Genomic DNA, 27,521 nt, shown 5'->3' with positions numbered 1-27,521 from the left:
TCAGTGTGCGGACTTGACTATGACTTACCCAAAACTGCATGTGATTATCATAAAGTGGGCATGTCTGTAAAGGGGAGACTCGTGGGTATCCATAGAACCCATTTACATTCACATGTCTTGAGGTCAGAGGTCAAGGGACCCCTTTGAAAATGGGCATGCCAATTTCTCCACGCCAAAATTTAGCGTAAGTTTGGACCCTCCTTTGCGAAAAGCTACTGTGACATGGTTAGTACCAATAGAATCCTTAGGTTTTCTAGTTTCATGTGATACCAGTGCCTTCACTCTAGCTTTAAAAATTCTGCCTGCTACAACCTAAAAATCACAAGTTGCATCAATGCATTAAAGGAATTAGTGGCGTTAAAACAAATGTGCGTTGACAGCCCTGATGAAGATAAATTTTTATTGCTCTTTGCTGTAAGATTTCATTATAGGAGCCATAATAACAGCTTACTGTAGGTCCTCATGGTGCTATAGTAGTGAAGTATGTCTGAGATGTTTCAGACGCTTTTAATTGCTCTCTTCAAAAGCAATTAAACATGGCAGACCTCAGAAGACACACAGTTCAAATACAGTGCACCATCTCCTCCTCTTATTATTTCTTATTTAGGAAACATCGCCATGATATTACTATGGGGAAAACGTTTTTCTGTGGCCTACTTATCTAATGGATGTACAAAAATAACAGCAACACCCATTAATTTGAAAAACTGAAAAATACTGTCCGTTAATTAACAGTAGTTATCTTTATATAATTAGCCTTTATTACTGTAATTTTACAAGAAATATTTTACTTTTAACATATATTTATTGTTAGAATAGTCATACACCATAAATCTAAGACCATTTACATATAAATCACAAATGAAACATGTAATTTTACGTTGCAAAAGCCCAAATTTACATTAACTCAGAAGTTTCGCAAAAAAATCGCTATTTTTTAAAGAAATATTTTTAGAATTCCATGAAATCCTTTTCTTCTAACATAAATGAATTGTTAAAATAGAGTCATAAACCTCTAAAAAACAGAATAATTAACTTTCAAAATGATCAAGAAAAGCTTAAATACAGATAATTACGATTGTGATTACAAAAAATACTGTAAATCTAAGACCATTTACATATAAATCACAAATGAAACATGTCATTTTTACATTTGTTTCTGTCATTTTGTAATACAGACAAAAAATGTAAAATGTATTGAAAGAAACTGTAAAAAAAAATGTTTTTTTTTTACAGTGTAGAAGTGTGTAATATGTTATTGGTGTAAAGTCATTCCTATAATATTGTAGTTTTATATAATATCTGCATGATGTCACTTACTGTACTCAGGCCTCTCCTCCTCCTCCATCCAGAAAGGGGAGAAAGGAGGCTGGCTTGTTAACTTTATGGGCTTGACCCCCCCTGCTCTCAGTCATTTCCTCGGTTTGGTCTGCAGCAGCACACACGGTGCCCTGAGACACAGTGGCGGAGGAGCTGCGGCTGGATGTCAGAGGACCACAGGGGAAATACTGCAATAATCCATAAATGTGATGAAAATATAGGACTTTTAAAAAAAATAATCTCCGGGATAATCTGACGCACAGAAGGAGAAACCTTCAACTTTTTTTTTCCTTTTTGGAATTTGGAATTATTATCTAATTTTTGTTTTTATCCATAAGGTAGGGGTGATGGGTTATTTTCACTATATGTACTTTTCAGTCATGTAATTGGCAACTTTGTCCTCTTCTAGGATGATTTTTACTTACAAAATACTAAATTTTACTTACTATATGTGACATATAGAAACGTTTAAACTGCAGTTATATAATAATGATATCAATTGAATTTGAATTCTAGTAGCTTTAAACTGTACTTCTACATTTTATGTGCACAATTATGGTACTTTGCTAAAATTTATGTTGCCAACTTTTATATTTTCAGTCAAAGTTGTCATGCTTTTACACAGTTTGCACCACGTGAATCTGTATATTATTTATGTATTTGTTTATTATACTATATTAATATATTATCCGTATCATCTAATGCAACCTGTTGCAGTGCGCATTTGATGCATCATCAGCTCTTTACTCCAGAGTTACACTAGATGGCGCACCGAGTCTCCAAAGACTGCTCACTGGGATTTTTTTTTTTTTTTTAGTGGATGAGATTATGATAATTAAGCAACACCTTTCTTTTTTCACTCACTTTATCCTCAAATAAATGCGACCTTATTCCCTCATCAGACTTTAAATGTAACACAGGGCATTTATAGGGTATTTTACGTCCGTCCCTGCGTCATGATTTAAGGAGAATAATTATAGAGAAAAGTGCCAGTCAAGTTCTGGTTCACATCTGCTCTACCCTAAAATCCAGCCTCTGTATACATGGTGTTCAGATTGAAATGTGTTGAAAGAACTGTGGCCTGGGAAACTCTATGTAACAAGGAGATTATTATAGCCTGCCGGGCTTTTTTTTGTCACATAATATGATGCAAACAAACATGTAGTCCTTTATTAAAGGACTTGTTTTCCATCTGTGGCCCCATTCTGTCTTGCGCTGATGACTTCATGACTGACAATGGTTAACTACCATTTACACCAGTGTGTTTAACTGAGTCACATTACTGTACATAGACACAGAGCAAACACAGTGTCAGACTGTGGAGTCAAAATGATGGTCTACATCTGTCTGTTTCCTGACCAGCCTGTGGGTTGACCACCTACACCTGCTGGTCTGTCTGTTCTGTGATTCTCGCTGTCCGTCCACCTGTCTGTCTCATCATACAGTCCAGTCGCACAGAAGTTTGTGAAATAGTAACGAAATGTTATGTATTGATTCGTGTACATAGACACGAATTCCATTTTTTTTTCCGTGATGGTCAGTGCGGAATGTATTCGTATGTAATCTGAATGTCGCAAACGAATGAAGAAGGTCGGGGTGGACAGTTCGGTCAAAAAACACCGGATTTTCACTCAGGAGACCGATTTTGGTGTCCCATGTGAAACCACAAGTCATAGTGGATTTATTTGCCCCGTAACTTCCGTACTTAAGTTATGGCACTTCCAGAGTAATTTTAACCCAAATCACGATCTTTTTCTAAACCTAACTAAGTAGTTTTTGTCACGGAATTTCCGTAATTCAGTTTCGTCACTTCTGGTATTATTTTTAACCCAAATCACGATCTTTTTCTAAACCTAACTAAGTAGTTTTGTTGCCTAAACCTAACCATGTCGATCTTTTTGTAATTCTAACCAAGTTTTATTTTGAAAAGACGGAGCGGAAATTGACACGTGTGTCACGTGTTGTTGAAAATCGTGCTGAGCTTCATGAAAAAAAAGGTAAATTCACGTCTATGTACACAAATCAAATAGATTAAATTTCATGACTATTTGACGAACTGCCGTGAGACTGTGTTGCATCATAATTCATCAAACTCACAGTTCTCCTGGAGCTTCATATCCACCCTGTAGAGGGATGTGCTTTTTGTACCCTCTTTGATCAGCGTCAGTGGTAACATTTCCCCTTACTCTTACAATTTTAAATTCAAGTCACTCGAGCTCTGTTTTGACAATAGAATTTGCTGATTATTCCATTTTGGTTTATGAAAAAAACAAACAAAGTTTACAGTCTCTATTCACAACCCACTTTGAAATACTCCACATTCTTTGAATGAGACTCATCTGCCCACAGGCATGGTTCCTCAGGTCAGTTGTCTGATTTTGCATTGCTCTGCTCTCTGCTGTTCTCTGCTCCGGTTAGGCCTCGATCGTCTCTGCAGCGTTTGAGCAGCTCGCCACCACATCCAAGCCTGGCGGCATCGGAGAAGCTGCCAAACAGTTCCTTTTTTTAGGGATAGCAGTCACCAAATTACAGCCGCTGGGGCAGTTAACTCCACCCGAACGCTCCTACCGGACACGCCTAGCAGTAACAGCCTGTGTGTGTCTGAGGAGTACATGGATTTAGGGTGTGTGTGTGTGTCACATGTGGAGGGAAGGAGACATGGCACAAGGAAGTGAGGGAGTTTAGCCAAATGACCAGATCATTTTAGAGGTGGACTTTCATTCTGAGACCAGAATACATAGATGGTTTACATGTGTGTGTGTGTGTGTGCATTCCCACAAGCAAACATTTGTGTGGGTTTTACAATTGTGTTTTTTTTAGGTGTCAGAGTTTATTGCAGTTTAGATCCTGTTCAGAATAACATGATGGGCTGGAAAAAAAACCAACAAACCTCTCACTGAAAACAAATGAATATCTCATGGAGCGACTCCAACCAAAATTAATTAAATTTTATTCTCTGCAACGCGGTACTAAGTGATCTCAAAATATTTTGTGCTCAGTCAGCACTGTGATCAGGCACTGAGTGTTGACGTGGCGGCTGCCAATACACCAGCGCTGTTACGCCAGCTGGCACTTTTGGTGAGCTCTCTGCCACACCTTAACTCCTCTCTGCCAACGCAGCCCAAGGAGCAGAGCTGATGTGCTCCTGAGTATGAACACACAGATAAAATGAGCCGGCGTTGATCGATATTGTAACACTTAATGGATTTTGGTAGCTGCGGCTCAGGGTGGTGGTGCCAAAGGGTTCGACATTTGCTTCAGGCACCGTTAAGAACGGCAGCCGTGAATAAACCTTGCGGTGATAAAAGGGGTTGTGGTGATTTTCTCTGTGGAGAAAAAAGGTGTCTGCAGTTCATATGAGTGAAAAGAAAGTGTGTGTGGGTTGTGTGTATGACTGGATTGGACGTAATGGTGATTGCCTTTCTCTCGACTGTGGTCATGGGAGACCAATCCATTGCATCTTGAGATGATTGTTCTTGGCAACACAAAGAGCATATAGCTTAAATATAGGTTTGTTTAGCTTGAAAAGGGCAAAGGCTGCCTTATTGTGGGAACTCTCGTCACATCAGCGTTGGGTGTGAGGGCTGACAAGCACCCAGCACTTGATGGATAGTGCGTATAGGAAATGTAAAGCTAATGTCAGACGCCGGGTGTGGGAAACTCAAACAACTGATGCACTTGTAGGGCGGATTGCTCACCAGATGGTGCTTTCACCAACACTGCTATGTCAGTCGGCATCCATCTCTGAATCCTGTCTCACGTCTTCCCTGTTGCTATTTCTCCTCCCTTAATCCTATCTTCACCTTTCGAATCTAAGTGTGAACCACTGAAATTCATATCTTCAAAAAGCGTCTGTCTTCTTTTGCCTGTTTGCCAACTTTAGATGTTCAGACAGTCGTATTATGGGTGTGTGTGTGAGCTGACACATCTTTGGCACAGATGGGGAACTTCCTCTCATTTCTTCTCTTCTTTGCTTTATTGAAGGAAAGAAATCAGTGCTGCAGAGGAGACAGAGAAGCCGCTGTCTCGTTAAAGGACCAGTGTGTAGGATATGGCGGCATCTAGTGGTGTGGTTGCAGATTGCAACCAAACTGAGTACCCCTCCGCTCACTCTCCCCTTTCAAAGGTAACGTGAACCGCTGAGTGCAAAGCCGTGGTAACGCCGTCCGCCTCGCTCAGAGGCCATCCTTACCATAATAACACTACTTAAGGAGCAACGGAAGTCAGGCGGCGGCTGGCGGTACCACGGTTTTGCACTCTGCGGCTCACGTTACCGCAGTTTCACAAGTGTGTCGGAGAATTACGGTGGCCTTCAGGTAACATAAAAACCCGAAATGCTCTCTCTAGAGCCAGTGTTTGGTTTGTCCATTCTGGACTACTATAGAAACATGGCAGAGCAACACGGCGGACTCCATGAAGAGGACCCGCTCCCTAGATATGAAGGGCTCATTCTAAGGTAATGAAAACTCAACGATTCTTAGTTTCAGGTGATTATACGCTAATGAAAACACATGAGTCCATTTCTGCTAATAGATCCCCTCCAATTCACGCCAGAGGTGTTTTAGTTTTAGGATTTCTGTCAATTTCAACTGAAAGGCCTGGCTTAAACCCTGAAAAAACATACAAAAAAAAGTATGCATTAGCACCAATGTGTCCACATACTTTTAGTCATATAGTGCAGTACTTGGGATGGAAGTGTTGGTTCCCTTCCTGTATCTTTTGCAGCTTAATCTCTCACATCCTTCTCGACACACAACTCCCACTCTTTCTTTCTGTCTGCCTCGTAATTGTCATTCTACTCTTATTTTTTTCTTTCCCGTTCTCCCGTCTAACCCCTCCTCACTCCACAGCATCTCAGAGACAAACACAGCGAGCGAGACAAGAATAGTCGTCCATCCATCCATTAAACCACTCTTGGCCTTTGGATGGGAGGAGAGCCGAGGCAATAACAATTAAGATTGAAGCCTCTGGTTTGTTTTCGTCTAAGACCGGATGTTTGGCGGCTCACAGCTCAACTGAAAGCAGAGGAGAGGAATTTGCACATACACACACCGAAAGTGGTTATTATAGCCACTGAGGCTGCTTGATTGTGGGATGTAGTTTAGTCTTATCGTCATGTTGTGTTTATAGTAGCCTTAGACGTCATTCCTGGTTGATGATAGGCTATTCTTGTTCCTGTCTCATCCAACATCCCGAACACCTCTGTCTGCAAATCTCCATTCACTTCCACCTCTCGACAAATGGCAGACAAATCATTGCACGCTCCTCAGATTAGAGCAAGGGTGCCACATTTTTAGATTTACAATAATCCGCCCACAATGTTCCAAAGCACAAACTGCATAAATCGTAGGTGTATAAATAAGCCTGGTGGTATGTCTTCTATATCCCAGCTCTTGTGTATTGCGTGTCATTGTGTGATGCAGACTATATATGTGCCCTCGCTGTGTCCTTTTCGCTGCATTCTTCTGGCCAAGCCAAGGCCAGTGGTGTTTTTTTCTTTTCTGCAAAATGGTATAATTTGGCTGCTATTTTTATTGCAGGGAGCAGACTGCAGGGGCCAGTTATTCATGATTCCAGCAGGTCCACTTCTTGCACACAGGCTCTTCATTTTACTGATTTTAATGTTCCTCAGTAGCACTTTTATTCCTTTGAATGGAGCAGTTGCAGTGGATTGCATAAGCAACTTTAAAAGCGTAGACCGAAAATGGATAATTTTCTCATGCACTGTCCTACCAGCCCAGTCGCACACCAGTTCTTGAAATAGTCACAAAATTGAATGTATTGATTCATGTACATAGACACGAATTTCAATTTTTTTTTCGTGATGGTCAAATCAATTCGTATGTAATCCACGTTATTATGAACCGGGAAGTGTAGAGAGCGGCAAACGCCACGTAGGGAGGAGCTCGGGATGGACAGGGTGGTCAAAAAAACACCGGACTTTCACCCAGGAGACCATTGTTTGTGTCCTGTGTGAAACCAGAAGTTAATGATGATTCATTTGTCACGTAACTTCTGTACTTAAGTTACAACAATTTCTGTGTTATTCTAACCCAAACCAAAATCTTTTCCTAAAACTGACTAAGTGGTTTTATTTTGAAAAGACTGGAGCGGAAAAATTTACACGTGCGTCACGTGTTGCTGGACATTCGTAGGAAAAAACACGAAACATATGTTGTTGAAGGTCGCGCTGAGCGTTACGAAATAAACAGGGAAATTCGTGTCTATGTACACAAATCAAATAGATTAATTTTCGTTACTATTTCACGAACTGCCGTGAGACTGTGTTGGTCGCACATGATTCAGGACTCAAAAGGTTATGAATAGTCAGCTGAATTGATAAGCATGTGTTGTTATTTCATCACCCACACACGCTGTGATGTTTTACCACATTCTTCTTTGTGTTAGTGTTTTTGTTAAGGCTCTACTTTTGTAATTTAAAGCATCAGTATCAGTTTAGAGAACATGTTTTTTCATGAAGTGTGGAATGAGAAGCATTTCCCCGACATTAAAAAGCCTTTGAAACCCCCCTCACAAGCTTTATTATTGCAGTCTCTCCCTTTTAGGCCATTCCAAGTCTTGTTAACCGTCAGCACTACTAGACATATCCCAGGACATTGGGTGAAATTGGGCAGGGCAAAGATCAAGCAATAAGCCTGAGACAAGTGAAGAGACAAGATGCATTGACTTTCAAGTTGTTCTGACGCATTTGAAGTGCATTAGACATAAGACATCTGAACCTTCACTCCTTTTTTTCTGTCACGTCATTCCTCCCTCTCCTCCCCTCGTTCTTGTCCTTCCCGTCTACGGTGCTGATAATGCTGAAAGCCAAAATTCGCTCTCCTCTTGCTTCCAAAGAAAACGCGATCATGTTGCTACAGGATCCTTAAACTTCCCTGGAAAGTCCATTTGCACGCTAACCATTGGCACCAAATCTCCACAGCCTTCTGCGGGGATTACGGAGCTGGGGATCAGAGAAGGGAATTAATACAGCAAGGTTAGAGATTATAGGGTTTAAGGTCACCCCGGGGTCCAGCATATGACTGGGCATTACTTCATAGGATTAGCCTCAGGTTAAGAGTCAAGAGTTCCCCTTGTAAGGATCAATTGGCCTGGTAATAATTTGTTATTCTAGGAATTAGATAGGGCTGAGGTGTTAGTTAGGTCAGAGCAGGCCGGACACAAATAAACACAAACACACACACATGCTCTCATGTCTGGTGACCTCAATCTGCAGTGTGTGTGTGTGTGTGTGTGTGTGAGAGGGTGTGTGTGCACAGCTATGACATCATGGAGTCTGTGTTTCACGACATGCGTGCACACCCAAACACATGTGCATGCACACAGACACTCTCGCACTTGCACACCCAGTTCCCCCACTAAATGAATGGTGGCTTTGTTTAACTGCTGCTTGCAGGAATAAAGTTTTCCACCGCTGAGGTGATGTCCTTGACGCCATCCGATTGGTCAGTGAGGAGTGACTTATACTCTCTTGGGAATGGATTTGGTGCGCAGGAAGCAGACAGTGACATTTTGTCGGTGTGGTTTAAGGGACTTTTCATTCCCAGAGTCGATTCCTGGCGAGTTTCCCCGGGGGAATGAGTATGTTTCTCCTCACCAGCCTCCAGCTCCTGTCTGCCTGTAAGGTGTGGTATAAACAGTAGGGCTTTATAATTAAGGATAAGCAGACCATTTCATAATACTCCAATGTCCATTTATCACTGACCGTTATCCTGAGCCATGAATTTGAAGCCCTCGTGCACATGGCTGGATTAACCTTTTATAGGGAGTCCAGGGGCACAAGTTTTCTGCACACACACACTCCTACTCTCTATGCAATGTTCCCATTAAGTACAATACACACAGCAGACTCATTATTTGCCCTGAAACCAACCAGTACTTCTATGCTGGAATAATACCACCTGGTCCCAGGTTTTCTATGTATCTGTCAGGATGTGGACATCTGGATTAAAGGTACAGTGTGTAACATTTCAGGGGATCTATTAGCAGAAATTGAATATAATATTCATAACTGTTTTCATTAGTATATAATCACCTGAAACTAAGAATCATTGTTGTTTTCGTTAGCTTAGAATGAGCCCTTCATATCTACATAGGGAGCGGGTCCTCTTTACGAAGTCAGCCATGATGCTCCGCCGTATTTCTACAGTAGCCCAGAAACTGCGGTAACGTGAGCCACAGAGTGCAAAACCGTGGGATCGCCAGCCACCATCTGATTTCCGTTGTTCCTAAAGTAGTGTTATTATGGTAAGGATGGCCTCTGAGCAAGGCGAGCGGCGTTACCACGATTTTGCACTCAGTAGCTCACGTTACCGAAGTCTTGGAAATGGAGGAGTGAGCGGAGGGGTACTCAGTTGGTTACAATCTGCAACCACACCACTAGATGCCAACAAATCCTACACACTGTCCCTTTAACCACAATGTTTGGGTCCCCCCGGGTGTCTAGGGCCCCAGGGCAGTCGCCTGCTTTGTCTGAGGGTTATCCAGCCTGTCTTATGCACTTTTCCTTGCTTTTTTTGTCATTTTATGACACCCCAGACATTTTGATGCCATGTGCATATTCCTGTCTACTCCCATGGATATAAATGGGGCAGGCAAAATAATAATATATAAATAAAAAAATAATAATAAGTAATAAAATACAGTTCAAGTTCAAAAATGATAATAAAGTTGGATCAACACCTCTCTAAAGCAGTTTCAACAACCATAGCCTTCATGAATGTTGGTTTTAGCTTGTCGTACCTAATAAACTGGCAACTCAAAGTGTAAACACTCATGTACAATAAACCTGCTTCCTGTTTGTGTTTTCTCAGGTGTACAAGGTCAAAATGTTGCCACACTGCTCCCTCCTGCTGCTGCTATGCGTGGCTCGGCTGCTCTCCACCTCCTCGGCCCTGCCATTCGAGCAGAGAGGCTTCTGGGATTTCGCCATGGACAGCATGGACAGCGGCGGACTGATGACGATGATGAGGGATGAGGAAGAAGGCTCGGCCGTAGACGAGATCCCCTCGCCCGACATTCCCATGTGCCCCTTCGGCTGCCACTGTCGGCTCAGGGTCGTCCAGTGTTCCGACCTCGGTCAGTGAGAGTGTGAGATGAGTCTGTGATGCTTTGTCATCATGTCTAAGTGTGTGTGTGTGTGTGTCAAGGGGTTCAGACAGGAAAGCAAATGAGTTGAATGACTTTTGTACCTCCAGAGAGTAAAATCCCCCATTGGTGTGTTATCTAAGAGAGGAGTTTCTTCCTCTGGATGTCTTTGAGGGATTTTGTGTTCCAGACTTGAGGAGGAGAGAGGTGGTTTGAGCAGGAAAGGGGAAAGGACTGAGGCAAGAGAAGGAAAGAGGAAGAGAAAATCAGAGAGGGATCAGGAGAGGAAGGCAAAGAAGGGATCTTTGATCAGAGGAGATGAAAAGTTTATAATCTCCTCACTGTCTTTAAGGAGCTGTTTCATGTTGGTTTTGGGACGTAGACAGGATGTTTAATGGAAACCCAAAACAGGACGGGAGGAAGGAGAGAGCAATAAAGGGGTTTAAAGATGGAAGAAGAATGATAGGGATAAAAGGATGAGGGTTATGAATATTCACAGTTATGAGTTCCACTAGAAAAACATAAAGCTAATTTGCTGGTGACAAGGATCCAAAAAAAGTCAATGTACCTATCTAAAAATATCATTTTCATGACGCTTGTACAGTCTGTCTGGGACTTATTTTAGTCATGTTTCCATATATGCTACCATTTCCTGCCTACGGATATTATAAATGCATGCTGTTCTCCCTCTGTCTACTCCTACAGGACCAAATAAACTGCGTTCAGTCTTATTTACGGATATAAAGATTCCTCACATTATACTACTGGCTATATAACTCTAATAAGCTGTCTGTGTTTAGACATAATGGTTTTGTCGAATCATCATTTTACAAGCTCTATATATTTACTGTCCCTGGTCTCTCTGCTGCGGGTAAATGTGGAAGCGTATAATTTCCCCGAGATGTCAAGTGCTTATTTAGAACAGATGTATTTCGGAGCGGTGGCGTCTGTCTCCTCTCAGCGTGCACCCCAGCATGATGTCGGGTATTTCTGCTGAGGGGCGCTGGGGTTTAAGAAGGTGCTAGTTTTGTCAGGTTGTGGTAATGGCTTGGAGATTTGCGGCAGATACGGGTGACGTGCTGTGGTTTGGGGTTTCGGAGGGTTTAAAGGGATTCAGTTAATCAGAGTGTGGGTGAAAGTTTTTTCAGGCTCGTTTCTCTGTTGGGATTGATGCAGGCAGACAAATATTATGAAGGTTTCCAGCTATGAGGATGCATGTGGAAAGCTGCAGGTGTTGGCTGGAAGGTAGCACATGAATCCACCTGGTAACATTGTGCACCTTTGGAGTCGTGTTGCACTTGAGAAAATCAACAAAAATCAAGCTACAACTTTAATGAATTTATCTCTGAAGCACAATCTTGTTTCATTTCTTAGCTATAAAGTTCCAACCCTCCTCAGCAGCAGCACTGCGGGGACGTGGTTTGTACAGAATGTCATGAGGGAGCTGCTGAGGGTTTGATCCTGTGTGGTGACATGGAGGGTGTGGCACAGTACAACCAAAGCCATATATCTAAACTTAACTCTGGATGGACAGCTCTGGGTAGAGTCCTGTGGGACAGATGTGGTTGGTGGCAAACTGGGTCCCAGTGGGACAGCTGGCGTCCTCTCTCACCACGCGGGTCTGGTTGCATCATGGTCGTCGTCCAGATGAGCCGGCCGGCCCTGGTCGGGATTCGCTTTTATACCGTGGCCTGTCTGCGCCACCAACCACATCTGATACACTCGTCCACGTGTACCCTGTGATGTGGTCTTGTTAATGATCACTGGTTGCCGTGTTTGTGTGTGTGTGCGCTGAGTCATTTTTCCAGGGATGAACGGAATAACGCAGGTGTGTTTCTTAACGCTGTCCGCTTCTTGTAACCCATTCTTATGGCCTTTGTGAATTTATTGCTTGATAAACAATATTCACCAACCATAACGCCTCTTGGTGTTTATGCTTGTCACTGATGTCGTCAACTGCACGTACTTCTTCATCACTTCTTGGCAGGTGATTCTGTCACAAAAGAAGCCACAATTAAGACACTTGACAGCACAGCGGCTTCACCACACACACATTAACACACACACAGCTTGTATTTCTTTGCTTCTGTGTGTCAGGGTTGCGCCCGCCTCCCTTTTATGTGTGATTTTTTCTAATTTAAGTCACAGCTTTTGTGACAAATGGAAACCAGACGGAAAACATCTGGTGTCCCCATGTGGCTTTGTGAGTGACAAACCAGTAATGTGCCGCTTTGACGTCTCTGTGTGTGACCTCCATGGTTGTGTCTATGTCCACCTCTCATTAAAATAATAGACCAGGACGCCCAAAGTGCTCATTTGAGATTGTGTGGGAGTGTGATTGGGTTCATGTGCAGACCTGATGGAGGTTTTAAAGCACACTATTTATTTTCCAAAGTCTGCGTCTGACTAAGATATCCTAAGAGCTTGCCCGTTATACAAACTGTATTTTAGGGTGTTGGTTCACCCATGGAAGCATTTAATGGAGCATGACTCCCCTCTGTGTTTTTATTGGTCTTCAGGTCTGACCGAGGTGCCAACGAATATTCCTTCGGACACCAAGTTCCTGGACCTGCAGAACAACCGTATCACCGAGCTCAAAGAGAATGACTTCAAAGGCCTCACTAACTTATATGTAAGAGACACACACACACCACACACATTAATAATGTCCCTCTCAGCATTAGATCAGCACCTCTCAAGGATGTGTTAACGTCTCAGCTCCGCTTGTGTTGGCTTCAGTATAGTGTGAAATATCATTATGCCCCTCGGTTTCCTTGAGGATTTACAGGTTCATTTCCTTTCTTTTTCGCCCTCCACCGCCCTTCGCTCTGAGAGCTTTAATTGTATTAAGTCTGAGCCCGAAGCCAAATGGGAGTATTCAAGCTTACATCCTCGCCTCTTTTAGCAAAAAGGCTTCGCTCACTCTTGACCCGCGTTCAAGAGCGCTGACCAAGAGCAATATTAAGTCTGGCAGCGTAGGAAACTCACAACATTACATTATACAATGACATCTCTATTAAGGTCTGTTTGCCTCAGCCTGCATGTGTCTCCATCTTCCAGCCAGTGCAGGTGGACAGACAGTCTGCTGGATCGGTTTTAATGCACTCAACACATTCAGTAGAGACAGAGGATGTGTCTGGGCGCTAAAGTAGGTGTTTAATTTTGCCTTTCCATACTGTTTTTTTCTTTTTCAGGGTCTGTCTCTGAGGAATAACCATATTTCCAAAGTCCACCCCAGAGCATTTGTGCCTCTGAAGCACATGCAGAAGCTCTACTTCTCCAAGAATCTGCTGACCACCGTCCCTAAGAACTTGCCCGCCTCCCTGGTTGAGATCAGGATCCACGAGAACCGCATCAAGAAGGTTTCAGCTGGAGCCTTTGCAGGACTGAGCAACATGAACTGCATAGGTCAGAAATGCTGATGACTTCAACAAATCTTGTTGCAATACCCTGTGGTGCTCACCACTGCCTTTGCCACTGTGTAGAAGATTAAAGAGACTGCATTTTATGTCATATGCCACAAATATTCCCTTCATCTTGCAGAAATGGGAGCAAACCCCCTCCACAACAGCGGTTTTGAGCCTGGAGCCTTCAAGGGACTGAAACTGAATTATCTGCGTATATCAGAGTCCAGACTGACCGGGGTGCCAAAAGGTATAACAACTCATCTGTGTGGCTAAGATGCTGACATATTTACAAGGGATTCATCTTTAAAGGAATAGTTCAGCATTTTGGGAAATGTGCTTATTCACTTATTGGTACCACACTCATGTCTGTACGCTATAATAGGAAGCCAGCAGCCGATTGGCCTAGCACAAAGATTAGAAACAAGGGGAAACAGCTAACCCCCCTTAAAAAAAAAATCAGCCTGCCATGTAGGCTATGCATTAAAGGACCAGTGTGTAGGATTTTAAACAAGTGGTATCAATCTTCTCATCTAACTGTAAGAAAGCTACTAAGCACACACAAAAAAAAGAATGGACAGCTACTGGACAAAATCAAACGTCACCCTAAGTGGAGCCTATTTTGTCTTATCTTTATCGTCAGATCTCCCAGAGAGTCTTCATGAGCTTCATCTGGACCACAACGAGATCCAAGCTGTGGAACTGGAGGACCTGAGCCGCTACAAAAACCTCTACAGGTATCGTTCACATTTCAATTTCACACTAATTTCTAAGCATTCAAGCACCCTGAGGGATTCACTTGCATAACTGTGAAGAATTATCCTGTGGTTGAAAAAATACATTCCCAGTCAGCAGTGCCCCTCAGGGGTAATGATATGAACTACATTGACACGCCACTAAAGAGAAGCAGGATAACTGCTAGTTTATGTTTGTGTGGGCTTTCCCACTCAATAGCAGTCTAAAAGGACTTATTCACCGCAGATATTTGACTTGTCATAGTAAGAAAAGCATAAGTTCCTCTCTACACTGTTGCTGTATTACGTTCAAGTTTTCTGTTACCTCCGTCCTACACACTTCTAATCTCTATGTGATTATTTATGGTCACAGGAGTATTGTCAGGCTGCCCTAATTCTCACCTGGTTCAATCAGCCAATAGACTGTTATCAGGCCATTAAATAGGCTATATCAGTCGCTATAAGCACCATAGATGTGGGTCAATAGGGGCCTGCTACACCCACTAGTAGGTTTTATCATCTATTCACATGGTAGATCACTGAAAGATGGTATAAAAGAACACGACAGCGACCTCTAGCGACTGTAGTAATTATGACAGGAGCAGGAGCAGAAGCAGAAGTCAGGCGCTGTGTAGATGGTGTGAATGTCGATATGGGGTGGAGGTCGGGAGGCGATGAGGGCTTTCACCCAGGAGACCGGAGTTCCTATCCCGTGTGAAACCAACAACGTGTAGTTGACTTTGTGTTCACAGGCGTTAAGTTTCACTCTCACTTTTGAAACGTGGTTATTTTAAGTCAAAAGTCGATGTTTTTCCATAAACTTAACTAAGTTTTGTTGCCTAAACCTAAAGAAGCCTTTTGTTTGTGTTCAAAGCTTAACATTTCATTCAGTTTTACTACGTGTTAGATTGTGTTGCTTTTAAGTTTAGCTTTGGTCCCTAATGACCCACACCTTTGGTGCTTATAGCAACGATAACGCATATTTAATGGCCTGATAACAGTTAAATCGGGTGCTTTAATATCCCTTTCTTGCAATGATACTTATCAGGGAATTTGCAGTTACTCCAGCTCACATTAGTAAAACAGTTTAGCTAAATGTACCGTGCAGTGACCTGTTTTCTGCCTTTTTCCACGTTTCTCCCCTTGTCTCACTATTTTTCTAGGTTGGGCCTTGGCTCTAACCACATCCGTAACATCGAGAACGGCAGTCTGGCCTTCCTCCCCAGGCTGAGAGAGCTGCATCTGGACAACAACCGCCTCAATCGTGTTCCCCAAGGCCTCCCAGAGATGAAATACCTGCAGGTGAGTCTAGCATGCACACATGCTGTTTGCCATCTGAGACTGAATGTATCACACGAATATCTACTCACCCTCGACTTCCTGCTTTCTAGGTGGTGTACCTCCATTCCAACCACATCGACCAGGTAGGCGTGAACGACTTCTGCCCTCGAGGATTTGGGATGAAGAGGACGTTCTATAACGGCATCAGCTTGTTCGGTAACCCCGTCAAATACTGGGAGGTGCAGCCTGCTACGTTCCGTTGCGTCAGCAATCGGCTGGCCATTCAGTTTGGCAACTACAAAAAGTAAAGACAGAGAGGTGGAGAAAGTGAGGGGAAGGTGATGGCGGAGGAGCAGATAATTTAAATAATGAAACAAACTTGAGAGATGGAGGGAAGGGAGATGATTATCTTTATTGTTATTGTTTTTGGAGAGAGGATTAGTGATGGGCAATAAACTGATGAAATAGAGAGAGCAGTGAAAAATACAATCACATAACTTGAAGGGAGTGGAAAGCAAAGCGCTCGCAGTACTTCACCTGAGTTTTCGCATTTTTTTGGATTTAAAGTTTTTAAAGTTTTGCCATTTGAAATTGATGAAACGGAGGAGAATGTCTGAGATGCCTAGCCGAAATCGATGGAAAATGAAAACTTGTGAAGCATTTCATTCCATATTTTGTACACAATAGTGCTTATTGTGATAGAAGTTTTTTATTAACAATTTGGTTAAGAAGTAAAAAAAATAAATAGAGAAGCAATGCATTATAGATTTTTTTTATATATATATACATAAAAAGGTGCTCTGTATGACTTTCTGTGTGTGCTGATTTGGGAGATACATCACATTGTCCCTGTTTCACTGGTCTGAAGCCGTTTGGCCCTCAACTCTGTGGTTAAATTATATTATATATTATAAGTTACAGATTTGGGGCTATTTTTCCATCATTTACAGACTCAAAAACACCTGCACAAAATGTAGAAACTATTATTCAATGTTACCAGTTTAAAAAACATTTTTGTAAATATCATGGAAGTTGATTAAAAGGGCAATAAGTACATTTTAAAATCCCCCTCATCAGTGCTAAACAGCTTTTCTTATTGATTCGAGGTCACTGAACCACCAGTCTATTCTGTGCCTTTGCTAAATATTATGCTGTCTGTATGATACTTTAATATTCCTTGAGGGGACACTAGTGGTAGTCGGGGTTTTGCCCCAGGAAACACACATCCGCTTTGCTTTGCTTTAAACAATGAAGGCAGTGTGTTCACATAGTGCTACAAACAATAGTAGTGTTGATGCATTGTTTTGCACAGTTTTTTTTCTGTTATGCTTTATCTGCTTCAGGGTTATTGGAGGGTTAGCCTGTTTACATTGGTAGACCTATATGTGGAGCTACTCTTAGCTGTTAGTATTCTGTCCTGTCTCTGCTCTGTAATCTGACAAGCTACTGCTGCATGTGAATAAAGACGGTTTTAGCCTGCTGCATAAAGCCAGAGAACAACTGATGCCCCTGGGTTGGATGCTGGGTGAGAAATAAAGAAGAAATATCGAGAGTGGAAAACATTTTATGAATGAATCCACAAGTCTAAGCAGAGACATTTTGGGTCCAGACATCTAACATGGTCACATTACATGCATTATATGACAACAACTGACTCTGGACATTCATGGGATGAATCCAAAATGTATAAGAAACAGTTCATGATATTTTGATACTGTGGACAATTAAATACAAATTTACTATCGACCTGAAGTCATGAATTTGTCTTCAATTTGAATCCATATCTAAATTTCAATATGAGCATTTCATTCGATATCTTCAAATGGAAAATAAAGTCAAAATAGTCATTTTGTCATTCAGGGTCAATATGATATGACATCATACTTAAGCTGTCTTCAACTGTGACAAGAGTCTTTTTTTCATTGATGAAAAGAATGAAAATGTAGCCTACTATGTCTTTAATTAGATTTTTTATGTGTGTGTGCGTGTGTGTCAGAATATTTAGCCACAATGAACGTCTTGATTGGTCGTACCACAATTTCGTGTCACATTCTTCCTGTATTGTGATTTTCAATCCCACAATTTCATGCACTTTCTCAGAGGTTTCTGTGCGGTGCTTTCACACAAGACGATCTTCAGCACTAATGAATGTTTATTTTCCTGTCAATCTACTGCCCCACACTCCAGTCCAGTAGGTGGCGGTAAGGCAGCTCTAATTACCTGTCTACCTACCTGTGCGCACATGGCACATCTTCCACAAGCTGCTAACTTGACAGCTGTGAGTACAAACAATAGTCATTATGATATGTTTATTTTCATAATGATAAGGGGGAGTGGCTTTGGAGGGAGGCCTGAAGGGAGAGCTGTCAGTGTTGCTGACTTGGCAACTTTCTCGTTAGATTTAGGGACTTTTGAACCTAGTTTCTGCTAGCTACTTTTAGAGTTGGCAACACTGGCCTGGGCTTTTTGTGTGGATACTTTAAAAATATAGCTTACTCCTGCTGGTTTCTCCAATGCTATACCCACCCAAGCTCTATAAGCAGATTCGGTGATATTCGGAAGTTCCTGCTTAAACCCAGCCAACATTTGTATGTGGGGCCCATGTGGGTAGTAAATGGGCTGAAAAATGGGCCCTATATGGGATTGTCTGCGGGTTCCAGAATGGCCCCATGCCAATTGCCCTTGTGGGTTTCATGCAGGAGTACACCCGGTGTTATATGGGCCCAATCTGGGCAACATAAACCAAAACCCATCTCGGCCCCAGGTTTAAGTTCTATGTGGGAAATTACATGGGGACTACATGGGCTGAAATATGGGTTGTAAGTGGGTTTGTCCACAATTTCCATGTTGGCCCCATGCACTGATTTCCCAGTAGTGACCCAACTAGAACCCACACAGGTAGCCCACATAGGGAGCCCATATGGGACCTACTTAGTTGATCCAAATGGGCCCCGGATAAGATGTCCATTTTGGGCCCATACTCACTCTGTACCCAGGTACCCCCAGCATAACCCATGTGGGGCCCACATAACCATGTTGGCTGGGAATATTTATCTCTTGAACGAAAACACATGTTGCTGTAGTAGCCTCTATGATGGCCGAACCAACCTCCAAAATCTGTTGATTGATAATCAGCATTTTTTTTTTTTGTTAGACAGAGTTTATTTCTGAATTTTGTTAAACAACTCTGACAATCCATTGCACAAACATGTTTGGACTGATAGATATCCCCCCCACACCCCACCCATGACAATACCCAGAGGGCACTAAAAAAAAAACAAGTGTACACCCTATCATCTAGGACACTGACATGCATACAACAAGCACAGGAGTTAAGCCGAAGAGTTGAACACAAAGACAAATCAGGGGTCCTTCCAATGTTTCGTTTGAAATACTCCTGGTCAAATATATACACACATATCCTTTATCCATATATATATACATACACACATACACACACATATATCCAACTTTAATCAGCCACAAAGTTATCTGAGTCTAAGGAATCAACACGACTAAGAAAAGGTTGCAAAGCATTTTTTTTTTTTTTTTTATAGTCAAATACATTTATCAGTCAAACATCAGTGTGGCAAAAGCATAATTTCATTATTTCAAATGTGGCGCCCCCAACTGGGCAACATACCCAAGACCCATATTGGTCCTAGCTTTAAGTTCTATGTGGGTACTACATGGGGACTCCATGCCCATTCTGAGCCCATGCACTACTTTACCATTAGTGAACCCACCTAGAACCCACATGGGTAGCCCACATTGGGGGAGCCTATGTGGGACCTAGTTAATCCAAGTGGGCCCCAGATAAGATGCCAATTTTGGGCCCATACCCACTTGGAATCTAGGTACCCCCAGCATAACCCATGTGGGGCCCACATAACCATGTTGGTTGGGACATGTTGCTGTAGCCTCTATGATGGCCGAACCAACCTCCAACTCCCGTTGATTGATAATCATCTTTTTTTGTTTTTTTTTTACATAATCAAATACATTTATCAGTCAAACATCAGTGGCAAAAGCATCATTTCAGATTTTCAAATGTAGCGCCCTTAGCGCGTCACGGCGGTGCGCCTCAGCCCATCAATGCTCCAGCAGCAGCAGCAGCAGCCTGTGTGGTGTCGATGAGGAGCGCAGAGAGAGAGAACACTTTGCCTGCTGTGTTGACACACTGGACGGATATGCGGCGATGCTCTTGCGTGTGAACGCGTTTGCAGCGCTCTCTAAGCAGCTACGGGGACATTTCGTCTCGGATGAGAGATTAGGAGGAGGAAGAGGAGGAGGAGGAGGAAGAAGAAGAAGAAGTGCGACCAGCATCACAAAACACCGCTATTATCTTTTGGTCCATCGCGTCTCCTCCTCGGTGGGAACGGCCCGTGGACTCTCATAGGAAGCCGGGGGCTGGATTTGAAAACGGCGCAGGGATGAACTGGTGAGTCGGCTTGGTGCTGCAGAGCTTATAATAAAAAATCAGGGAATTTGATGCAGCCTTTGTAGCCAGGGGATTTGCAAATACATGTTATCAACACATTTTCATCTTTTAGTCACCTAAATACTGTATGATAGCCAAGCACAGGCCTGACTGTGATGTTGATAGGCTAATCAACCTGCTCTGAAGGCTATCTGGACTGATAACCATGGCGCTGCTTCTGCTCCACACTGCTGATCTATTTTTAAAAATAGCAATGGATTCATGTTTCCTGTCTCAGGAAAATTCAACATCAGCTGTACAGCAGCAATGAAGCCACAAGGTTTTGCTATATAGCATGTAATTGTTTGGACAAAAAAAACAGGGAACTGTGATGTGTTGGATTAATTTGATCTGCAGGCATCAGCGTCTCCTCCATCCACATATAAGCCCCATGGAAATGTCACTGGCTGAAAATAAGCCATTCTAAATAAAGAAACAAACATGACATTTTGTTTGTGGCTGCTTGTCATTCCCACAGCTTATTTTTAGCTTACAGTAGAGAGAACACACAGTAGAGCAATCTGCTCCTGCATTGTTACTCACTCTCATTCTTTTTCATTACAGAAAGCTTGATGATGAAAGGAGGAAGAGGAGGAGAGAGGTGGAGCGAGCCCTTCCTGGCCAGGGATAGTTTTTAATAAGCAAAAAGCAGGTACATCTACACTGTTAAGAATTTCCCAGTAAAATAACAGTAAAGAACTGGCAGCAGGGTTGCCTTTATGTTACTGTAAAATTAACATTATTATACTGTCGCTGAAATTTACAGCTTTGTACTGTAAATGAAAAATACAGTTTGAACTATTTTTTTTTTTAATTTCACAATATTTTACAGTTAATTTACTGTTTAAAGATACATTATATAGCTGTTTTTCCACCTTTCTTTTACATTATCTTACTGATTTGTTTTAATGCATCATTTAGGTTGTATTTTTTTACATACATTTTAATAAACATTATTTTTTTGCCTAGATGAATAGACTTAGCAGGTTACAGACATAGGAATAGTCACACTAAATACAATTAAAGGCACTTGTTAGTGGAAAAAAGGCTATAATAGACTTGTTGACACTTTTCCCAAAATGTGTGTCTATAGCTGGCTACAAGCACAGAATGCAAACCAGAACAACATGTGAGCGAAGAACAATAAAGCTAATTCACTGATTTTACAATCATGTACAATGTAAAAGCCTCACATGTGCAGATCAGGTCCCAGAATTAAAAAAATACTGCAGTAAACTGTTACTGATGATACTTTAGACAGTTGATCAGCAGTAAAGTGCTGTTTTTTAAGAATGCATTATAATTCAGTTAAAAAACGGCCTATGAGCGTAATTTAACAGGTTTTCTTTTGTATTAACATTAAAGCACTGTTTTTAGCAATAACAGGTTAATACTGTTGAAATTAACAGTAATTGTTTACAGTGTAGATTGATGCAATGAAATAATAATAACAGGCAATAAATGTGATTAACTAACAATATTTTTTTTCCTTGTCAGTGACGTCTGTGGAAAGGAGGTGATGGCAGTGCTGACTGAGCTTCGCCACCGCTACTACCCGTTCCTACAGATGGACACTCCCCTCCTGCACGCCTGAGCCTCCACTCGGTGCTGCTTCCTTTCCCCTCCTCTCCTTCTGCCTCCCCTTGCTCATTTCCCACCTATCTCCCTGCTCCATCCTCATCCAGCTGCCACTTGCTTCTCCTCCATCCATTTCCCCCCACGTTTGAATTTCACCGTACCTCTACAATCTTTATTATGGCGTGCTACGGACACTCTCTAGACTCCCCGTGCACACTAGCCTTGCTGGTGGGCTTCCAGTTTGCCTTTGTTCTCTATTTCTCCCTCGGGGGCTTCAGAGGCCTGGTGTCGGTGCTGGTGCACACCACAGAACCGGAGTTCGATTACTCTCGACCTCACGACGTGTACACCAACCTCAGTCATCTGGGAGCGCCGCCTCCCCCGCCTCGCAACTCTGGCACCGGACCCCCCGCCACAGGACCACCGCTGAGAGACTGCCAGATCCCTTCCCCACTGCTGGGTGAGAGCGTGAGAGGGGTGAAATGTGTGCTGTTATATGTAATACATGCAGAAGGAAGCACACAGTGAACAATTGTTTGGTGTTCTAAGCTAAAAAATCAACATCACTTTTTTTCCTGTCCTCCAGTCGGACCGGTGTCCGTCCATCTTAACTCTCCTCTGTCCATGGAGGAGATCAGACAGAGGAACCCGTTAGTGATGCCAGGCGGACACTACCGGCCTCCAGACTGTGAGCCCCGCCACCACACAGCGATAGTGGTACCGTACCGGAACCGGCAGACGCACCTCCGCGCCCTCCTCTACCACCTCCACCCCTTCCTGCAAAGACAGCAGATCCACTACAGCATCTATATAGTACAGCAGGTCAGGTTGTGTGTGTGTGCTTGTGTGCATGCTGCTTTCAAATCTCAGTAATCAGTATGTTTTTCAGGGTGTCTCGCTGCACAAGAAAACATAACACCAAAACATATTTTCTCACTTATATCTTGTGGTACATATCCATGCACATGTGTCTCTGAGATTTACACCTCTGCCCCCAGTAAAATGGATATAAATGGAATTTGTTTGGGGGTGAATACAGCTTTGAAAAATTACAGTTAAACAAAATCAACAGCAAGATATCTTTCTAGAGACCTGCTATGTCGGAGATGTCCTGGTTACTCTGGATAGTTTACTGAAAAATATGTGACCACTGCAGCTGCTTTTCTGTTTAAGAAACAGTGAGTCTCAGAGACAGGTTGTCTCAAAACCTGGGCAAATAGAACCAGAATGATCTGCATGGCTACAGTAGATGCCATTAGAGGTAGCCTAAGGGAGAAAATATGTTTGTTTTTTTGGTTTGTTTTTTATCTCTGCAAGATTAATCTTGCATCCTACTGGACCCATCAGCCTAATATTTCTGAAAAAAATATTTTATTGACTGTTTTATACTGTCATTGACTGCTGACTCCTCAACCCTCTTAACCAGTCGTGATCAACAACTCCTTTAGTAGCAAAAGGCATTCCCAGCAATTGGCTAGGCTAAAAACAAGCCATACCTAGAGTACTGCAGGCCACATTTTGGCCTTTGTCGTCGTGGCTCAAAGACTGACATCCGTAGAAAAGATGTTTTCATTTTGAACCGGAGCATCTGCAGATTAATTCCATATACAATTGTATTATCTTCGCTGCCATCTTGACTGTAATGTCTTCTTTAACTCTTCTTTGTTTGGGAGGGGAGAGGGAGACACACCTGGTAGAGTGCAGATTTCTAGTTTAAATGTAATCTGGATTAACTGGATACTTAGAATAATATTGTCACAGTAAGGACATTTATAAGTCCCAATGTCTGTAGTTTCTGTACTGTAACCATAGCAACATAGTGTGCGATTATGTACTCACACTCTCTCATGCTGTATTTGTTTTAGACTGTATACATTCCTGTGTAGCTGTGCGTTACCCTCTGTCTCTGTTTTTCGGCTCCAGTGGGGGAACGGTACTTTTAACCGAGCCAAGCTGCTGAATGTCGGGGTGCGGGAGGCCCTCAGAGACGAAGACTGGAGCTGCATATTCCTGCACGACGTCGACCTGCTGCCCGAGAACGACCACAACACCTACACCTGCCACAAACAGTTCCCCACACACCTGTCTGTGGCCATGGACAAGTTCAGATACAGGTAGGAAGCACATTGTGTGTGTGTGTGTGTGGATGGACTTTTATATAAATATATTGTGCTGCTGACTGTGACATTATTTTCAAGTTACACATTTTGTGATGTGACCCTCCCAGGCTGCCGTACTCACAGTATTTTGGTGGGGTTTCTGCGATGACCCCAGACCAGTACATGAAGATGAACGGCTTCCCGAACCAGTACTGGGGCTGGGGCGGAGAGGATGATGACATCGCTGCCAGGTGAGGAGGCGCAGAAGTCCACATCCTGCATGACAGAGCGAACTGTGCATGTTGATATGTGAGATGTGCACGGGTGTTCAGCATCACAACCACATGCACCGCCATTTCAGCCCCTCCGCTTTCTTGTTCTTATTTGACCTCTTTTTTGCTCTACTCATTCATTTTTCTTTCATGTTTACACTTTTTCTGTACCACATGTTTTCCTTTTCTTTGACTTTCATTTTATGTGTCCTAACATCATCTTTCATCTTCACGTCCCCTCCCAATGCTGTGGCTTTGCTGTGTGTCTCTTGGAGTTGGCTCAGTGAGTATATGTTCGCATGGACTAGCTCACAGATTTTGGGCTGGGCTGCGTGCTTTAAGAGTTTTCGGGCAGTTTTCATCTCTTTTCTATGCTGCTGCGGTCCCCTCTCTCCACTCTCTGGCTCTTCTACCATTTGCTAATCTGTTATGAGAGACACTGAATGGAACAAGGAAATGAAAATACAAAAAGCTTGCACTAATTATTACATAAAGCCAAACTACCCTCCCTTACTTTTTGAAACACTTTGCCTTTTGTGCATGATGTTTGCAACTTCAAATATATCATGTACTGGACTTGCACAACATTAGTTACACCATGTTTTGATTGACTTAGATAACTGGGGGTGGGACACAAGCACCAGAGATGGAGAAAGGGAACCACAGTGTTTCCCACCGCCTTTAAGCCATGAAAGTATGTTATTCTCATACGTCACCCACAATTCAGTTTGTTTTCTTTATTTTCCTGCTTTTAATGTATCCCTTAGAGGCTATCAGATTGCTTTGAGTTATAGGAAATAGCATGAATAGTAAAGTGCCAGGCTTTGTTGGTCTAATATTATCCTGAGATTTAGTTTTACAGTTTTATGCCTGTGAATGAGAATCTGCTGTTTGTGTGCTGCCTATCCAGAGTTCGCCTGTCTGGCATGAAGATCATGCGCCCTCCAGTGGCCATTGGTCATTACAAGATGATCAAGCATAAAGGAGACAGAGGCAACGAACAAAACCCACGCAGGTACAGATGGACACACTGGCAGACACACAAAAAAATGATGATATTTTCCCCTACGGGCGATTGGGATGTTTCTGACAGGGTACAGGCGTCACAATTATGTTGTCCTCACAATGATTGTTTGTTTCGTTTTTTGTTGACAGTGATTGGCATTTTCCTCTGCTCGCCCTTTCGTGCCAGCAATTTCTACTGCCTCAGGCAGCATGCTCATTTGTTTTCAAATCGAAAAAAACATTTTCCTTGTCCACAATGCTGCAGAAAGATTTTCTTGATCATAAATACAAGCTCCGCACAAATCAGCCATAGCGCCACAAGTCACGTTTACATGAGAATATACAATATCTCAAATGTAATTAAAAATAACCTTGTTCCTCAATGTCTGGAGGAATTGATCAACTTTCATGGAGACGTATTTTTCACATGGTATTGTTAAAGGAATATTTGACATTTTGGTAAATGCGCATATTGACTTTCTTGCAGAAAATTAGATGAGAAGATCAATGCTCCTCTCAGGTCTGTCCGTTAAATATGAAGCTGCAGCCAGGAGACTGTTAGCTTAGCTTAGACTGGAAGACTGGAAACAGGGTCAGACAGCTAGCCTGGCTCTGTCCAAAGGTAACAAGAACTGCCAACCAGCACCTCTAGAGCTCACTAATTAAAGCTAGGGTTGGTAATCTTGAGAAACAAGATTCCCCCCCCCCCCCCGCGTCTGATTGGTCAGCTGGCCAACTCTGTTGTGATTGGTCAACCGAACCAAACTCTTTGAACTCCACTCCAGATCCGCTCTAACTAGCTTTGTTTGAGGGCGTGCCAAACTAGCCGCTAGGCAGGTATTATGCAAATGTGTTACTTGGTGACATCACCACGTTACAGAAGAAAAGGCAGGACTTCAAGCAAGGCGTTTCAGGCAGTTCAGGAGCAGTGTTTTTGTGAAAGAGAGAAAGTAACATGGACTTTTGGCTTTGTAACTTTACAGACCTTTTAAATACACAAAAAAATATATAACACACTAAAGGAAAGGGGAAAAATACAAAATCAGAATAGGTCCCCTTTAAAGTTTGCCCCTGAAACGCACACATGCACACAAACCTGTGATATTATGTTCGTCTTTCCAGATTTGACCTTCTGAAAAGGACCAGACTCAACTGGCGCTCGGACGGCCTCAACTCTCTGACATACGAGCTCCTTTCCAGAGAGCTGGAGCCTCTCTACACCAACCTCACCGTCGACATCGGAGAAGACCCCCGTCTGCCCCCGGGGAAACTACCTGTCCTTTTGAAAACGACAACCCCTGTCCACCAACGTAGCACCAGCAAGACCGGGGGTGCAGCCCAACAGGAGAAGAGGCCAGAGAGCAAAGGGGCAAACATGACTAAGGACAAGCCGGCCGGTGAAAAGACAGAACCTGCCCAATCCAAGGCAGCAAATCAAACAACACAGGAGAAGAAAGGTGTCGTAAAATAGGACGAGGTAAAAATAAAAGGGACTGCATCACATCTGTAGCATAAAGTGGCTCACCCCCTTCATTTTGATCTTGAAGACAAAATGGAGGAAAGCAGTGTAGATCTGTTCTGTTGTGGGACATGAAGTACGCCAGCTTTCTGTGCTCAGTGCAGGTTAGGGATAGATAGTTATGCAATGGATCAAATGAAGGAGCCCTTTTTTGTCTACAGGGGTGCATTCAGGAACACGACCAAGTCACCTCTTGGTTTATCTGAGGCTCATGACTTATTTGGGGCCAGGAGGAGAACGGTTTATGACGCAGTTGTATCCACGTTGAGGTCCAAAACAAACTAAATGAAAATGAGACAGCGACTGTATAAATCTCTGCTCTTTTCCAGACATCGCAACTTGTAAGCAACCCATCTGCCGCCAGCAGACTTGCAGCTTCATCCAGTTTGCTCCCAAAAAAACTGCTGCTGTCAGTCGTCCACCCCGCTCCACGGTGGGTTTGTGTTTCTGTGCCTTCTCTCTTTTATGCGCATTTTATAGACTGGTGTAGTTGCTTTTAGACACTGACCTGGGGTTAATTTGACCTCTCCTGCCTCGCAGGCAAATGGTAGAAAGCAGGGAGGCTAAAGCTGATCCTAGATCAGGACAAACGATTCGTTCCAGGACTGCCGTTTTTATATCTGTGTGCATTGATCAAGCGCTGACCAACTCCATAGTTACCAGACAACTCTAGAGTTTATATTTCTATAGAGAGACTTCTTTATTTGTTTACGGATTTGTT

General features: G+C 42.8%; 2 protein-coding genes across 2 annotated transcripts; both read left to right on the top strand.

Annotated features, from left to right (window-relative positions):
• Nucleotides 1–1,439: 1,439 nt before the first annotated feature.
• bgnb (biglycan b) lies at nucleotides 1,440–16,607 on the top strand. The gene is made up of 8 exons (XM_074644212.1): nucleotides 1,440–1,658; nucleotides 10,155–10,419; nucleotides 12,948–13,060; nucleotides 13,623–13,836; nucleotides 13,972–14,082; nucleotides 14,476–14,569; nucleotides 15,730–15,868; nucleotides 15,958–16,607. Exons 2-8 carry the CDS (start codon nucleotides 10,170–10,172, stop codon nucleotides 16,153–16,155), a joined length of 1,119 nt encoding a protein of 372 aa, XP_074500313.1. The 5' UTR covers nucleotides 1,440–1,658; nucleotides 10,155–10,169; the 3' UTR covers nucleotides 16,156–16,607.
• Nucleotides 16,608–19,856: 3,249 nt separating this feature from the next.
• b4galt3 (UDP-Gal:betaGlcNAc beta 1,4- galactosyltransferase, polypeptide 3) lies at nucleotides 19,857–27,294 on the top strand. The gene is made up of 8 exons (XM_074644211.1): nucleotides 19,857–20,288; nucleotides 20,892–20,979; nucleotides 21,825–22,365; nucleotides 22,492–22,727; nucleotides 23,829–24,019; nucleotides 24,133–24,255; nucleotides 25,187–25,291; nucleotides 26,404–27,294. Exons 3-8 carry the CDS (start codon nucleotides 22,083–22,085, stop codon nucleotides 26,750–26,752), a joined length of 1,287 nt encoding a protein of 428 aa, XP_074500312.1. The 5' UTR covers nucleotides 19,857–20,288; nucleotides 20,892–20,979; nucleotides 21,825–22,082; the 3' UTR covers nucleotides 26,753–27,294.
• The last annotated feature ends 227 nt before the right edge of the window (nucleotides 27,295–27,521 follow it).

This window comes from Sebastes fasciatus, chromosome 8, assembly GCF_043250625.1.
Source record: "Sebastes fasciatus isolate fSebFas1 chromosome 8, fSebFas1.pri, whole genome shotgun sequence".
NCBI lineage: Eukaryota > Metazoa > Chordata > Actinopteri > Perciformes > Sebastidae > Sebastes > Sebastes fasciatus.
This window is presented reverse-complemented; position numbering and strand designations above follow the sequence as displayed.